Here is a 15,992-nt window from a genome sequence, read left to right on the forward strand (position 1 = left end):
TTGAGTCGTATACTTTTTAAAATATATTTCAGATACTAATCTTTTATTGGATAGGTTCATTTGCAAACATCTTCTCCCATTCAGTAGGTTGTCTTTTAGTTTCTTGATTGTTCCTTCTCGTTTGCAAAAGCTTTTAATTTTGGTATAGTTCCAACAGATTATTTTTGCTTTTATTTCCCTTGCCTCAGGAGACATATCTAGAAAAATGCTGCTATGGCCAATGTCAGAGAAATTACTGCCTCTGCTCTCTTCCAGGATTTTTATGGTTTGAGGTCTCACATTTCTGTTTTACCCATTTCGAGTTTGTGTGCATGGTGTGAGAAAGTGGTCCAGCTTCATTCTTTTTCATGTAGCTGTCCAGTCTCCCCAACACTATTTGTTGAAGAGACTGTCTTTTTCCCATTGCATATTCTTTCCTGCTTTATCAAAGATTAATTGACCATACAATCGTGGGTTTATTTCTGGGCTCTCTATTCTGTTCCATTGATTAATATATCTCTTTTTGTGCCAGTACCATACTACTTTGATTACCACAGCTTTGTAGTATATCTTGAAATCTGGGATTGTGATACTTCTAGGTTTGTTCTTTTTCAAGACTGCTTTGGCTGTTTGGGGTCTTTTGTGGTTTCATACAAATTTTAGGATAATTTATTTGACTTCTGTGAAAAATGTTTCTGGTATTTTGATAGGGACTGCATTAAATTTGTAGAATGCTTTGGGTAATACAGACATTTTAATAATATTCGTTCTCCCAATCCAGGAGTATGCAGTATCTTTCCACTCATTTGTGTCATCTTAAATTTCTTTCATCTGTGTTTTATACTTTTCAGAGTACAGCAGATCCTTCACCTCCTTGGTTAAGTTCATTCTAGGTATTTTATTATTTTTGGTGCAATTGTAAATTGGATTGTTTTCCTACTTTCTCTTTCTGCTACTACATTAGTAGTGTATAGAAATGCAAAGGATTTAGGTACATTGGTTTTTTTATCCTGTGACCTTACTGAATTCATTTATCAGTTCTAGTAGTTTTTTGGTGGAGTCTTTAGAGTTTTCGCTATATAGTATCATGTCATTTGCAAATAGTGAAAGTTTTACTTCTTCTTTACGAATTTGGATGCTTTTATTCCTTTTCTTATCTGATTGCTGTGGCTAGTATTTCCAGTACTAGGTTGAATAAAAGTCACAGTGGACATCCTTGTCCTGTTCCTGATTTTGGAGGAAAAACTCTTTTTTGCATTGAGTATGTTGTTACCTGTGGGTTTCCTATATGGCCTTTATTATGTTGAGGTATGTTCTTCATGAATGTAGGTTGTACTTTGTCAGATGCTTTTTCTGAATCTATTGACATGATTATATGGTTTTTATCCTTCCTCTTGTTGATATATCATGTTGACTAATTTGCAAATATTGAACCTTCCCTTGCATCCCAGTAATAAAGCCCACTTGATTGTCATGAACGATTTTTTTAACGTACTGTTGAATTCATTTGCTAATGTTTTATTTGGGGATTTTTTGCATCTACGTTCATAAGAGATACTGGCCTGTAGTTCCTTTTTGTAGCATCTGTATCTGGTTTTGATATCAGGCTAATACTCTCATAGAATGAATTTGGAAGCTTTCCTTCCTCTTCTATTTTTTTGGAATCATTTGAGAAGAATAGGTACTAACTCTCCTTTAAATGTTTGGTAGAATTTACCTGTGAAGCTGTCTGGCTTGAACTTTTGTTTGTTGGGAGTTTTTTGATTGCTGATTCAGTTTCATGGCTGGTAATTGGTATGTTCAAAGTTTCTATTTCTTCCTGATTCAGTTTTGGGAGGTTCTATGTTTCTAGTAATTTACCCATTTCTTCTAGGCTGTCCAGTTTGTTGGCATATAATTTTTAATAATATTCTCTTATAATTGTATTTCTGTGGTATTGGTTGTTACTGCTTTTTCATTTCTGATTTTGTTTTGTTTTGTTTTGTTTTAAATCTGGCTAGAGGCTTATCAATTTTGTTGATCTTTTCAAAGAACCATCTCCTGGTTTTATTTTTTCTTTTTTAGTTTTCATTTATTTCTGCTCTATTATTTATTTCCTTCTACAGGTTTTGAGTTTGATTTATTCTTTTTCTAACTCCTTTAGGTATAAGGTCAGGTTGTTTGAGATTTTTTTTTTCTTGAAGTAACTCTGTATTGCTATAAACTTCCCTCTTAGAACTGCTTTTGCTATACCTGAAGGTTTTGGACCAATATGTTTTCATTTGTATTTGTCTTCATGAATTTTCTCATTTCCTCTTTGATTTCTTAATAGACCCATTTGTTTTTTAGTAGCATGTTATTTAACTTCCATGTATTTATGTTCTTTTCAGCTTTTCTCATGTGGTTGATTTCTATTTTCAGGACTTGTGGTTGAAAAAGATGCATGGTATGACTCTGATCGTCTTGAATTCGTTGAGGTTTGTTTTGTGGCCTCATTGGTGATCTTTTCTGGAGAATGTTCCATCTACACTTGAAAAGAATGTGCATTCTGTTTTAGGATGTAATGTTCTGAATATATCTGTTAGATCAATCTGGTCCAGTGTGTCATTCAAAGCCACTATTTCCTTATTGATTTTCTGCTTGGATCGGTCTATTGATGTAAGTGGGTTGTTAAAGTCCCCTACAATTATTGTATTACCATCAATTACTTCATGTTTGTTATTAACTGCTTTATGTATTTGGGTGCTCCTATGTTGGATGCATAATTAATTATTTACAATTGTTCTATCTTCTTGTTGGATTGTTCCATTTATGAAATAGTATCTTTGTCTCTTGTTATAGTCTTTGTTTTAAAGACTGTTTATTTCCTAATATAAGCATCCTTACCCCAGCTTTTTTTTTTCACTTCCATTTGCATGAGAAATGCTTTTCCATCCCTTCACTTTCCATCTGCATGTGTCTTTAGGTCTGAAATGAATGTCTTATAGGCAGCATATAGATGGGCCTTGTTTTTTTATCCATTCCATAGCCTTATGTCATTTGATTGGAGTGTTTAGTTCAAAATAATTATTTATAGATATGTACTTACTGCCATTTTGTTACTTGTTTTATGGTTCTTCTCTGTTCCTTTCTTCTCTTGCTCTCTTCTCTTATGGTTTGCTGGCTTTCATTAGTGATATACTTGAATTCCTTTTTATTTTTTGCATATTACTGGGTTTTTAAAAAAGATTTATTTATTTTAGGGAGAGAGAACATGAGCTGGCGGGGGAGAGCAGAGGGAGAGAGAGACTCTCAAGGAGACTCCCCACTGAGCACAGAGCCTGAAGGGATGAGGGGGTGCTTTATCTCACGACCCTGAGATCATGACCTGAGCTGAAATCATGAGTCAGATACTTAACCAACTGAGCCACCCAGGCACCCCTATTACTGGTTTTTGATTTGTGGTTACCATTAGGTTTATATGTAACATCTTATGCATATAGCAGTCTATATTAAGTTGATGGTCACTTACTATGAACCCATTCTTTACTCCTCTCCTCCACTCCCATGTTTTAGGTATATGGTGACATAAAGGTCACCATAAAAAGGTCAAGGAAATCTGAAAAACTTCTTACCATCACTGCCTCGAGATGATATCGATTTCACATCAATGGACTCTTTCCTTCTGTTCTTGTATCTGAATGAATGAGACTCTAAGGATTTCAAATTAGTAATAGAAAGTGAATAGTTTTCAGCTTATTTACAGGTGTAATTTAGACACCCCCCCCATTATCTAAAGAAAACGAGGTTCCTTTTTAAGCACTACAAAATATTCTCAAACAATAAACCACTTTTTCTTCAAATCATCAACACAAAATCATCAGTCTTATTAATTGTAAAATGATACTCTTGTGGCACCCCATTATATCATGGTAATAGGGCTTATTACCAAGGGCTTTTTAGTTCCATTAATAAAGTAAAGTACTTTTTAAAAAATAAACATCAAAAGGGATGCCTGAATGGCTCAGTAGGTTAAGCGTCTGACTCTTGATTTTGACTCAGGTCATGATCTCAGGGTCATGAGATCCAGCCCTGCGTTGGGCTCTGCACTCAGTGGGGAGTCTGCTTGAGATTCTTTCCCTCTGCCCCACCCCCTGCTTGCACACGCGCGTGTGTGCTCTTTCTCCCTAAGATAAATAAATAAATCTTTAAAAATATAAACATTAAAAATTGGGGTAAATTTGGGGGGTTCATTTCAACCTGAAGGACAGTACATGTAACTGGGTGGGGAAGGCTTTTACGGGGATATCTGCGGAAATAAAATACTAGTGAAATGCACAGAAAGTTGAATTTATTTGAGAAACTAATATGGAGTAATTTTAGGCCCCTCCAGATGGTCTTCTAGGTTCTCCTGAGGATGTCATTTCGTCAAATGAGACATACTGCCAGTGCCAGGAAGGAAGAGAAGGCACGTTTTTAATCCCAACAATTTCCACAACTTAACTCTCGCTTTTGTCCTTATTTTCTGAGTGGGGGGGAAGCACTTAAATTCTGCCTAAGTCTTTGCTGACTTTGAATGTACCACTCAGAATGTGCTGATCCAAGAATGAAGTTAATCCAAGATTGAAGCACATAGTGCACGCTACCGGTCAGGACCCAGAGATCAAAATGTCAGGGCAGCAGAGCTGGCTTCTAAAACATGCATTTTCAGGGCACTGGATGCTTATGGAGTAACCCAATGGTAAGGAGAGAAACTTAATCCTAACAGAACTCCTTCTTACTGGGCTAAGACAAGAGGCAGACATGCAGGTTCCAGCAGGGAGAATGCATTTCTCAGACACCAATATTCCAAGAAAGAAAAAAAATTCCAATGTTCATATTCCAAGAAAGAAAAAAAAAGATGTAATAATGCTCTTTTAAAAAAGAATTGTCTATTAGCGCCAAAAAAGGTATAAGAGAGAACAGTAGAGAATAAGCTCCAGAGCCCAACTGCCAAAGTTCAAGTCTCCACCATGCCATCGACTAGCTGTGTAACCTTGGGAATATTATTTCTCTGTGTCTCAATATCTATATCGAGTGGAGATAGTCACAGCCTCTCATTCCCAGGCTGTTGGGGGACATAAATGAGTTAATCCATCATAGCAGCTAGCACAGTGCCTGCTACACAGTAAGTATGTAGTTCATGCTGGCTAATAGTATTAATTACATCTGTTCATTTGCAAATATACCTTCTTTCTAGGCACAAGTGGGATCATGGTATAGTATTGTTTTTTTTGCTGTTTTCACTTCAAAATAGGTCTTAAATACTTTCTTCTGGATCACCTTTTTAACCATTTACTTTAGTGTCCTAAAAAATCTGATTCAATAAAAAAAGTTAAATCAGTAACTAAACTTGAATTATACATTTATACAGCATAAAGTAAAAAGCAGAACTATTATGAAGTTGATCTGAACACCATAATCATATAGCCTTGTCTTAAATGATATAGCTTAAAATAATTACACTGTCCCTTTGCCTCATTTTGTCTTCCAGATTCTGCCTTAATAATTTTCCTGGCCTTGCATAGGAGTTTCAGTGTTTATAAAGACAGCTATGGGTAGTAGTACTTTAAATGACATTGTTAAGATCATATGGCATCTTTCAAGCCCTGAAAAACTAACAGTGGTCACTTGTAAGACATTTCTTTAAGTCCTCTTCAGGTACTTAATAATCTCACGTTCCTAATACTCATTTATCACATAATAAATTAAATCTAACTTAATAAAGATTTAAGATTACATTCAAGATTAAAAAAAAACCTCAAGAATTCCTCAAAATTTAGTTTCTAAATAAAACTGAAGTAGGGAAGTTAGTCTTATGGCTGGCTGGCTGAATTCTAAATCATTCACTAGAAATTATTCAAAGATATCTAATGCTTATTCTTCCTGATTTTATCTCAGCTAAAATGAAGAGAATATAGCAATAGAAATTATTAAAAGTTTGGAGAAATTATTCTTCAATAAAGGCCACTTAAATGGTTCATTATTCATTCTCTCAACAGATGCTTGTGGAATGAATTTAAAAACCAGAGAAAATAAGGATAAAGGAGATTTAAATAAATGTATTCAATGACAAAAAGGGATATAATATCAACAATTTTTTAAAAAATAGCTAACATTTACTGAGCACCTACTCTGCACCAGACATTGTGTTCCAATGTTTACTTTAAGTATAGAAATTTTCTTATATGATCATTACAACAATTCTGAAAGCTACATAGTGTGATCCTCATTTTACCAGTGAGAAAACCTAAATTTGGAGAGAGAACGCAGGTAGCTCAAAGTCAAAGAGCTACTAGTCAAATGGCGGAACCTATGTTTTGTAAGATGAGATGTTTTCAACTTAGCCATGTTCTGTGAGCAATTTTATTGAGTCTATTATGAGCAAGGCAATGCTGGGCACTGTAAAGGATGTGAAAATGCAACAGTTTTTGGCACACAGAAGCTCATAAGTTAGTTAAAATATTACTCTTGCTGTGTTACAAGAAATAAACTAAAACATCAGAGAGCGACAGGGAGAGACGGAGACATAACAGATGGGACGGAAAGAGAGGGAGAGGGAAGGGCAGAATAAGGAAAAGGGTAGGGGAATGGAAGGACGATACCCAACAGTTAAGTTTCCGTTAGATATTATATACACTTTCTCTTTTAGTCTTCCTAGCAACAATGAGATGGACATTGTTAATTCATTTTACAAGCAAAGACACTAAAACTCAGAAGGATCAAATTAAGTCTGAGTATGCTAAAATATGGACCATCCCAGAGTCAAGGAGAGGGACTAAATTAGTAGCTCAGGGTCTAACCTTATGCATTAGTGGTTGGGAAAACCACTAACAGAGCAAAGAATGTCATGCATGTATGCAGGAACAAGAATTTTAAATCTTTGAGAGCAGACTGGTTTTCCCCTCTAATGATCAGAGAATTCCAGACCTTTCAAATGCAACAGTCATCTGGTCTAACCCACATTTGAGGGTAGAGGAAACAAAGGGTCAAACAGAGCACTGCCCAAGGTATAAAGCAAGGAGGTAGGGACTGAAGTGGTGCCTCAGTGCTCTTGACTTCCCAGACAGGGCAGTCCACCCTTTCTAATCATCTAGTCACCCAGAGCTACGAGGGAAGGGTAGACTGACCAGGGTACAACAACAGTGGTCTCCCCTGGACTTCTGGGCCACTCTCTCTTTTGGGTTTATTTGCTCTACAAGGTCTCCAGCCAGCAAAATAAAACCAGGATGGGGAAGGCATTCAGTAGAAAAGGTTGCCATGAATCAAGAGTCCAGAGTTTTGAAGGGATTCTGCTTTTATTCTGGCTCTCTCCAGCCTTCCAATATCAGCACTCAGATTTTAGTAATCCAAATTCTGGGGTGGTGAGTGTCAATCTAGACTTCTTCAGAGTAATTTATAGACTTGAACCCACCAGTGCCACTGGAGTGTGTAAGAGTGAAAATGAAGTATTCTCACCTGTCTGAGAATTGTCTCCTGAATCACGATGAACCTTGTGAAGCTAAAGTTGTTCAAAAGTTTGGTGAAAGAAGAGAAAGAAATTTTAAATATGGTATTAGCTACATTTCCAGCTGAACAATTTCATTAAAAAAGCTCTGGAGATTCAAGAAATCAAGAAGTTACACAGATAATATGAACAGATGAAAGATGATAATACTACAAATGCTCTATTACATTCAGACACATATAGAATGCCCGAGCCTGAGAGCAAGGAGATACCCAAGGGATGTACTTTCTAACCAAGACATCTACATCTCCACTCAGCTGCTTCCATTTTGACCACTGCAGAAATACAGAAAGACAAAAATCTGTAACAAATTTTTTATAAGGCTAATATGTAACCTATTTAGATTTCAGACATGTTATAAAATTTTTCTGTCGATAAAAGTAATCTGAATTTAAGCTTAGGATTTTTAAAAACCTCGAAAAAGCTCTTCAAGTGTTCCTCAACTATGGACAGTCGATTTACAAAATGTTTATTCACAAAGGGATATGAACTTTGGATGCAGCTTAACACCTAGTTCCTTCTCATTATCAAATTTTTGTGTCCTAAGGATTTTATGTTAATGCTCAATAAATATCTGTCAAATGATCAAGTCATTAATACTAGAAAATAATAAATATGCTTTGGGATTTTGCATTGTTTTCTGTTTATAACTAAGACACTGTTATTGGGGTGCATCTAGCTTATATCACGCTTATAATCATGCTCCTTTGCTGCTAAATCATCTATTTCCATTTGCTTAGACAATCCAGTCTTTGTACCTACTCAGTGAAAGGGATAAGTTAACTTGAAAAGCAAGACAGGTGACTGTATAGTGCTAACTCTGAAGGAAGGTTAGTTTGGTTTAGCAACACCAACTGTAATAGCCAGAAGTTCCCTATGTATCAGGTAACAGGTACAATGTTCCAGCTTGATGCAACCATTGAAAAATAATTACATAAAACTGAAGCGTTAAAGAAAGGGGGCTTTTTATGAATCATTCCACACAGTCCGGGTCACATAATTACAGAGACAATTACATGGCCGGCCTGGGTGAGATCTTGGCCAAAATGTGACTAAGGGCTGTGACACATTTATCCCATAATTATGGGACCTTGTTATTTCTTCTGTGAACAACTGTTTATGTTTTTTCCTTTACAGATAAAGACCATTTGCTACAAAGCTAGTAAGTGCAGTGTGAATTTCTGATACTATACCAAATGAATACAACTTCTGCCTTGCAAATGGTTTTCTCAGTCAGCTTTAGCTCAAAACCAAGTAATCTTTAAATACTTACTTTTCTCTCTGAATCACAATACATCTCTCCTTTAGGAACAAAATCCTATGACTTTGCTGCTTATCCCCAAAAAGCCCTTGTCTTGTCTTTTGTTGACCCCCCAGAGGCGAGCCGAATGACCTGTGGAGCTCCTACGAGGTCAGCATGGGTTTTGGGTTCTGTCTAGATGGAGCCCGATGAAGCCCAAGGGCCAGCAGATACACAGCCCAACCCTGCCTTTCGGATGGCAGTGCCGTGGTCCTGGCCAGGGAGAAGAGGAGCAGGGGAGGAGAGGTGAGAGGTGCCAGGTCCCTCTGCTGAGGGAGCTTCCCATCTGCCTTTCTCCACATAGAATGTGGTATTTGGCGCTTTTGGAGCTGAACGCACTGCACCCCCTCCAAAACCCAGGCCCCTGAAACGGCTCATCTACCTCTGACGGATTCTCTCCTCTGGACAGGAACAGAGCCTGGAAGTAATGCCTTGATGTCACTTGCTTTACAAGCAGAGATTTCGCAGGGCCATGTCAGCACCTGCTGCCCAGGACCCCGTTTCCTGACTCACTTCCTGATCCCCTGTGGCAGGAGCAGTGCCTGAGGCCCTCTGCTGGTCACACCCCAGCTGCGCTAGGTTTTCTCAGAGCTTCGGGCTCAGGTTCTCTCCATTCCTCTTCGGAAGACCACCTCCTCCCCCGCCCCCTTTACAACTGAGGATTCACTTGGATGAAAACAGTCTTTAACAATTCCAACTTTTTTCTTGGAGGTCTAAACCCACCAGTCATTTATAACTGGCCATGAACGATTCCACTAGAATTATTTTCTCACATTTCTCATCTGTGCTGTCTGAGGAAGTCAACAGGGAAGTAGCTGCTCTGTAGTCGGCCGTTCTCTGGTAGGCAGCCAGGGGGGTTAACTGTGGGGCAGGGAGAGAGACGGAGGGGCTGTCCGTGACAACAGCACCATCTCCTACGGCTCTGCCACGTGCTGGCACCTTCACATGTGCCATCAGGCTAGTCAGGACGGTACCCCTGCGAAGGAGGAAGGCCAGTCATTCCTCTGACAGGTGGGGAAGCGGAGGTTTCACTTGCCTGAACCTCCCAGCTAGTACTTGACAGCGCCCCATTTCCAACCCTGATCAGCTGGCTCTAAAGCCACTTCCTGTTTGTCACACTGCTGTCTACAGGGAGGACCCAGGAAGCTCTGGGCCCAGGCCTGTGAAACTGGGGTCTGAGGACAACATCCTCTGTGTGAGAGCAGGGCAGCCATTTGGAATATAATTTCTTTTGAAATTTTGGGGAAGGCTTGAATCTCTGCTATCGAGAGGTTTTGTCACATGTATGCTAAAGCAAAGCCAAGCAATCATATTTCAACGTCCCCATGTCAACCACTGTCTGTGGAGTGTTTGTTTTTCCTTTTGTGAAAGAAAGCTTAAAGTGCAAAATGTGTCTACATGAAGTCATGACTGGGAATTTGGACCCGTGTGTCCCTGGGGAACCCAACGCTTCTGCGCTAGTTCCTACAACACTTCTGCGCTAGTTCCTACAACATGAATACCCTGGCCTGCACTGCTCCTGCCAGAGCTCAAAGCTGGGAGTTCTTAGCAAGTCCTTAGAAGCTTACACCTTGTTTGGGGCGGGGGGGGGGGGGGGGGGAGGGTTATTCATCATTTCAAACCTTTAATTATTGAAAATGTTATAGGTTCCCACAGACGTTGCTATCCTTGTGCTAAATGCTTTGTTTACAAAAATTTGATTATGCTTGGCTCTAAAAGGCCCTACAAATTCTGGGTTTGTGTGTATGTGTGTGGGAGAGAGAGATTTCAGGGTCATCTGTTTTCCTCTTCAGGAATAACCATTTCAAATTTTTATTTTCTCTACACACCCACCACAGTGTCTTAAACTAAAAAGAAATTCTGTCAAGGTTGTGGAAAAGCTGGAACTCTCACACCCTGCTGCAGAGAACAGAAAATTGTACCATCACTCTGAAAACAGGTGTGGCGGTTGCTTATAAAATCCAACATACACCTACCCTATGACCCAACTCCTCAGTATTCAGTTCAACTCCTAAGTATTTACCCAAGATAAACAAAAGCATATGATGTTCCCCAAAAGACTTCTCAAAGACTGTTCAAAGGAGCCCAAAACTGGAAACACCCCAGAAGTTCATCAATGAGGGAAATAAACTGTGGTCAATTGATACAATGGAATACTATTCTATTTAGCAATAAAAAGAAAAAGGGAAAAAAGTACTGATATATACAACACAGATGTATCTCACAACATGGTAATGAATCACAGAAGCCAAATATAAAAGCGTAGACACGGTATGCAACTCTAGGACAGGCAAAACTCATCTGTGGTTAAGTATTCAGGACAGTGTTCCCTTTAGGGGTGGGAGGGGTAGGAGCAGAGGTGGGGATAACAGGCAAGGCCAGGAGAAAACTTCTGGGGTGGCAGATTCAGGACCTTCCGGGGGCCTGGGTTACAGAAGTATGTGCATTTGTCAAAACTCAAGTAATGCTATACCTAAGATCTGTGCATTTCACTATATATAACTTTCACCTAAAGAATGAAAAAACCTGGAAACAAATATTAAACTCTAGTTAATTAAAGTGCCAAGGGGTGAAATGTCCTGATATGTGTAACTTAGTTTAAAATCTATCAAAGAATAAGATGGGCTGATGACTAAATCAAGGATAGATGGACAGATAGATGATTGAGCAAAATGGTCATTACAGAACATAGGTGGTGGCTACATGTGTATCTACTTACAATGCTTCTGACTCTTCTATAGGTTCAAAAAATTTCATAAATGTGGGGAGATTATATAGTTAACTGAGAATATGGAAGGATGGCTAAAAATTGCAAGCCTGAACTATAATTTAAAAATCTGTAAAAATATATAGGATGAAGGAAACTGAGAACAACTTGAAACTGAACAAGGTGAATTACATGTCATGGTCCCTGGGACTCCCAGCCTACCATGAGCCTGGGCATGAAAATGATGTTCCACTTCAAACCGTAACTAGTGAATTGTAAATAGCAGCAGTCTTAGAAGCATAGATTTACCTGGTTAACTATTTAATAGATGGATTTTAATGTTTCACTGACTGATTTTATGAATTATATAATTACAAACGAACCTAAATTCTCTTACATTTTGTGAGAGAAAAACCCTGAGAAATAATTATATGAAAACAACACTCTTAATACAATATGTTAAATTAATTTTTTCAAACTGTAAAACCATGAGACTTTTTAGCAGTTAAAATGAGTCAAGGCTAGGATCAGTGCAATAATTAGTAAGCAAGCAAATAAATACTAGATAACTCCTTCAACCTTCATTCCAGAATCACGCTGGGAATGTAAACAGCATTTGGTAGAAATGTCCGAGGCTGCTTTTGTCATTATGGAATGGCCAAGTCATAAAAAGCACCCGTCTCAATTCAAATCACCAGATTTCCCAGTATATAAGCCTGGGGGATGCTTCTTTTTCTCTCATCCGCATGCCTAGTCCACCATCAAATCCAGGAAAATCTCCCTTCTCAATACCTCTGGGATCGCCCCCTTCACCTCTCTCTACTGCCAGCGTGCAGATGACCGTCAGCTCTCCTCTCACCTCAGCCCATTCTCAACTCTTCAACCAGTGTAACCTAAACTACATTTAATCCTGTCATCCTTCTGCTTAAAACTCGAACTTCCCATTGGTCTTAGGGTCAGCCTCTTGAGACAGACTGGCTGTGGGGCTGTGCACTGTGGCCTGGTCCCTGCCTCTCTGCTGGGCTCCCGTCTTGCAGGCCACACTGGCCTCCATTCCACCTAGTTTTCCCAGGCTCTTCATTACCACAGTTCCCTTACACATGTGACTCCTCTGCCCGGGAGGAACTTCCAAATCCACTCTCTTCCCTATGCCTCTTTGCCCTCTAGATCTTCACCAAAAGGTAATTTCCACAGGGAAGCCCTCCCCTCCTCAAATAAAGAAATCTTTAAATTAATTAATTAATTAAATGTCAAAGTTTAAAAACAAAGAATTTTAAAAGCTGGAAGAAACAAGTAGTTACATAAAAGGGAAACCCCCATAAGACTATCAGCTGATTCTTCAGCAGAAATGTTGCAGGGAGTGGCAAAATAAATTCAAAGTGCAAAGGAAAAAACCTGCAACCCAGAATACTCTACATGGCAAAATTATCATTCAGTATTGAAGGAGAAATAGAGTTTCCTCAACAAAAAAGTTAAAGGCATTCATCACCACTAAACGTGACTTACAAGAAATGTTAAAAGGACCTCTTTAAGTGGAAAAGAAAGGGCCATAATCAGAAGAATACTATGAAAGGAAAGGAGATTCACAAAATAAAAATTTCTAAGATGTGCACATACATAAAATGGCGAGTGGGATAGTAAAATAAAATTGTTTCAGAATGTGTTCAAACTTAAGTGACCATCACCTAAATATAGACTATTTATATACTTAGGAAAACCTGTAATAGATACAAATACACAAAAAGAGAAAGAAAGCCAAGCATAACGCTAGAGAAAGTAAAAAAACAAAAACAAAAACAAAAACAAGGACAGAGAACAAGAAGAAAGGAATAGAAGACTAACAGAAAAACAACGAGAAAACAACAAAATGGTAGTAAGTAGTTATCAATAATTACTTTTAAATATAAATGGTCTAAGGGCTCCAATCGAAAGACATGGGTGACTGAATGGATAAAAAAGAATACCCATCTACATGCTTCCTAAAAAGAGACTCACTTCAGACCTAACATACAGACTGAAGTGAAGAGGTGGAAAAAGATGTTTCATGTAAATGGAAGTGGAAAAAAAATAAAGCCAGGGTAGCATACTTATATCAAAGTTGACTTTAAAAGAAAGACTGTAACAAAAGACAAAGGAGGGCACTACACAATGATAAAGGGATCAACCCATTAAGAGGATATAATTATGTAAAATATCTATGCACCAACAAATTCAAATATCTATGCACCCAAGACTGAACCACCTAAATACAGAAAGCAAAAATTAACAGACATAAAGGAAGAAACTGCCAGAAATACAGTAATAGTAGGGGGCTTTAAGACCTCACTTACATCTATGGATAGATCATACAACAGAAAATCAGTAAGAAAACAGTGGCTTTGAACAACACATTATACCAGATGGACTTAACAGATATATATAGAACATTCCATCCAAAAACAGTACAGTCACATTCTTTTCAAGTGCTTATGGTACGTTCTCCAGGATAGATCACATGTTAGACCTCAAAACAAGTCTCAATAAATTTAAGAACAGTGAAATAATATCTAGCATCCTTTCCAACCATGTAGTATCAAACTAGAAATCAATTACAAAAAAAAAAAAAACAACTCATAAAAGCCACAAACATGTGGAGGCTAACCCAATGAACCACCAATGAATCAACAAAGAAATCAAAGAGGAGATCAAAAAAATACCTAGGGAAACTTGAAGACGAAAACACTGGTCTAAAATCTTTGGGACATAGTGACAGCAGTTCTAAGAGGGAAATTTATAGCAATACAGACCTATCTCTAAAAACAAGAAAAATCCTGACAATCTGACCTTACACCTAAAGGACCTAGAAAAAGAAAAACAAATGAAACCCAAAGTTAGTAGACAAAAGGAAATAATAAAGAGCAGAAATAAAAGAAATAGAGACAAAAAACATAATAGAAAAGATCAGTGAAACCAAGAGCTGGTTCTTTGAAAAGATAACAAAATTGATAAACCTTTACCCAGACTCACTAAGAAAAAAAGAAGACCCAAGTAAGTAAAATCAGAAATGACAAAGAAGTAACAACTGATACCACAGAAATAAGAGAGCTCTATTAAAAATTATATGCCAACTAATTGGACAACCTAGAAGAAATGGATAAATTCCTAGAAACATATAATCTTCCAAAATTTAATCAGGAAGAAATGAAAATCTCAACAGATTGATAGCTAGTATGAAACTGAATCATTAACCAAAAATTCCCATCAAAGAAAAGTCCAGGACCACATGGATTCACAGTGAATTCTACCACAAATTTAAAGGAGAGTTAATACCTATTCTTCTCAAATTATTAGAAGGAAACGGAAGGAAAGCTTCCAAATACATATACAGGGCCAGCATTACTCTAATACCAAAACCAGACAAAGATATTAGACAAACGACAACAGAAAACAACTACAGGCCAATATATCCCTGATAAACATAGAGGCAAAAATCCTCAACAAAGTATTAACAAACTGAATTCAACAATACATTAAAAGGATCATGCACCATGATGAAGAATGATTTATTCTGGAGATTCTAGGATGGTTTAATACCCAGAGAAATCAATCAGTGACACTACATCAACTAAGTGAAGGATAAAAATCACATGATCTTCTCAATAGATGCAGAAAAAGCATTTGACAAAATCCAACAACCATTCATGATAAAAACTCTCAACAAGGTGGATATAGAGGGAACCTCAACTTAATAAAGGTTATATATGACAAACACAATTAACATTACACTCAGTGTTGAAAACCTAAGAGCTTTACCTTTAAGATCAGAAACATGACAAGGATGTCCACTCTTACCATTTTTATTTAACATAGTAATGGAAGTCCTCACAGCCATCAGACAAGAAATAAAATGTATCCAAATGATAAGGAAGAAGTCAGATTGTCAGTATTTGCTGAGGGCATACTCTACATAGAAAACCCTAAAGACTCCATCAAAAACTATTAAAAGTAATGAGTGAATTCAGTAAAGTCGCAGGATACAAAATACACAAAAATCTTTTACATTTTTACACACTAATATCAACGTAACAGAAAAAGAAATTAAGAAAATAATTCCATTAACAGTTGCATCAAAAAGAATAAAATATCTAGGACTAAATTTAACCAAGGAGATGAAAGACCTATACTCTGAAAACTGTAAGACACTAATAAAAAACAACAGAACCAAATGGAAAAGTATTCCATGCTCATGGATTGAAAGAACAATGTTAAATTTTGCATACTACCCAAGGCAATCTACAGACTCAGTGCAATCTCTATCAAAATACCAATAGCATTTTTTACAGAATTACAACAAATACTAAAATTTGTATGGAATCACGGAAGGCCCTGAATAGCCAAAGCAATCTTAAGAAACAAAAGTGAAGGTATCATAATCCCAGATTTCAAGACATGCTACAAAGCTATAATAATTACAACAGTATGATAATGGCACAAAAAATAGACACCTAGGGCAATGGAACAGC

At 37.5% G+C, this 15,992-nt stretch overlaps 1 protein-coding gene across 6 annotated transcripts in view; it reads right to left on the reverse strand.

Moving 5' to 3' along the window:
• The window catches only part of PDE8B (phosphodiesterase 8B), a 247,949-nt gene that overhangs the window by 17,348 nt on the left and 214,609 nt on the right, over positions 1 to 15,992 (reverse strand). For 5 of the 6 annotated variants that reach the window (XM_032404155.1, XM_032404154.1, XM_032404153.1 and 2 more), the window contains exons 11-12: positions 7,435 to 7,477; positions 3,573 to 3,650 (exon numbers count right to left, since the gene is read on the reverse strand). In XM_032404155.1, the coding sequence (XP_032260046.1) occupies positions 3,573 to 3,650; positions 7,435 to 7,477 (121 nt within the window). The remainder of the gene's footprint in view (positions 1 to 3,572; positions 3,651 to 7,434; positions 7,478 to 15,992) is intronic. The other variant, XM_032404152.1, reaches the window with a different exon arrangement.

The sequence above is a fragment of the Phoca vitulina genome, unplaced genomic scaffold (assembly GCF_004348235.1).
Source record: "Phoca vitulina isolate PV1807 unplaced genomic scaffold, GSC_HSeal_1.0 scaffold6, whole genome shotgun sequence".
Taxonomy (NCBI): Eukaryota; Metazoa; Chordata; class Mammalia; order Carnivora; family Phocidae; genus Phoca; species Phoca vitulina.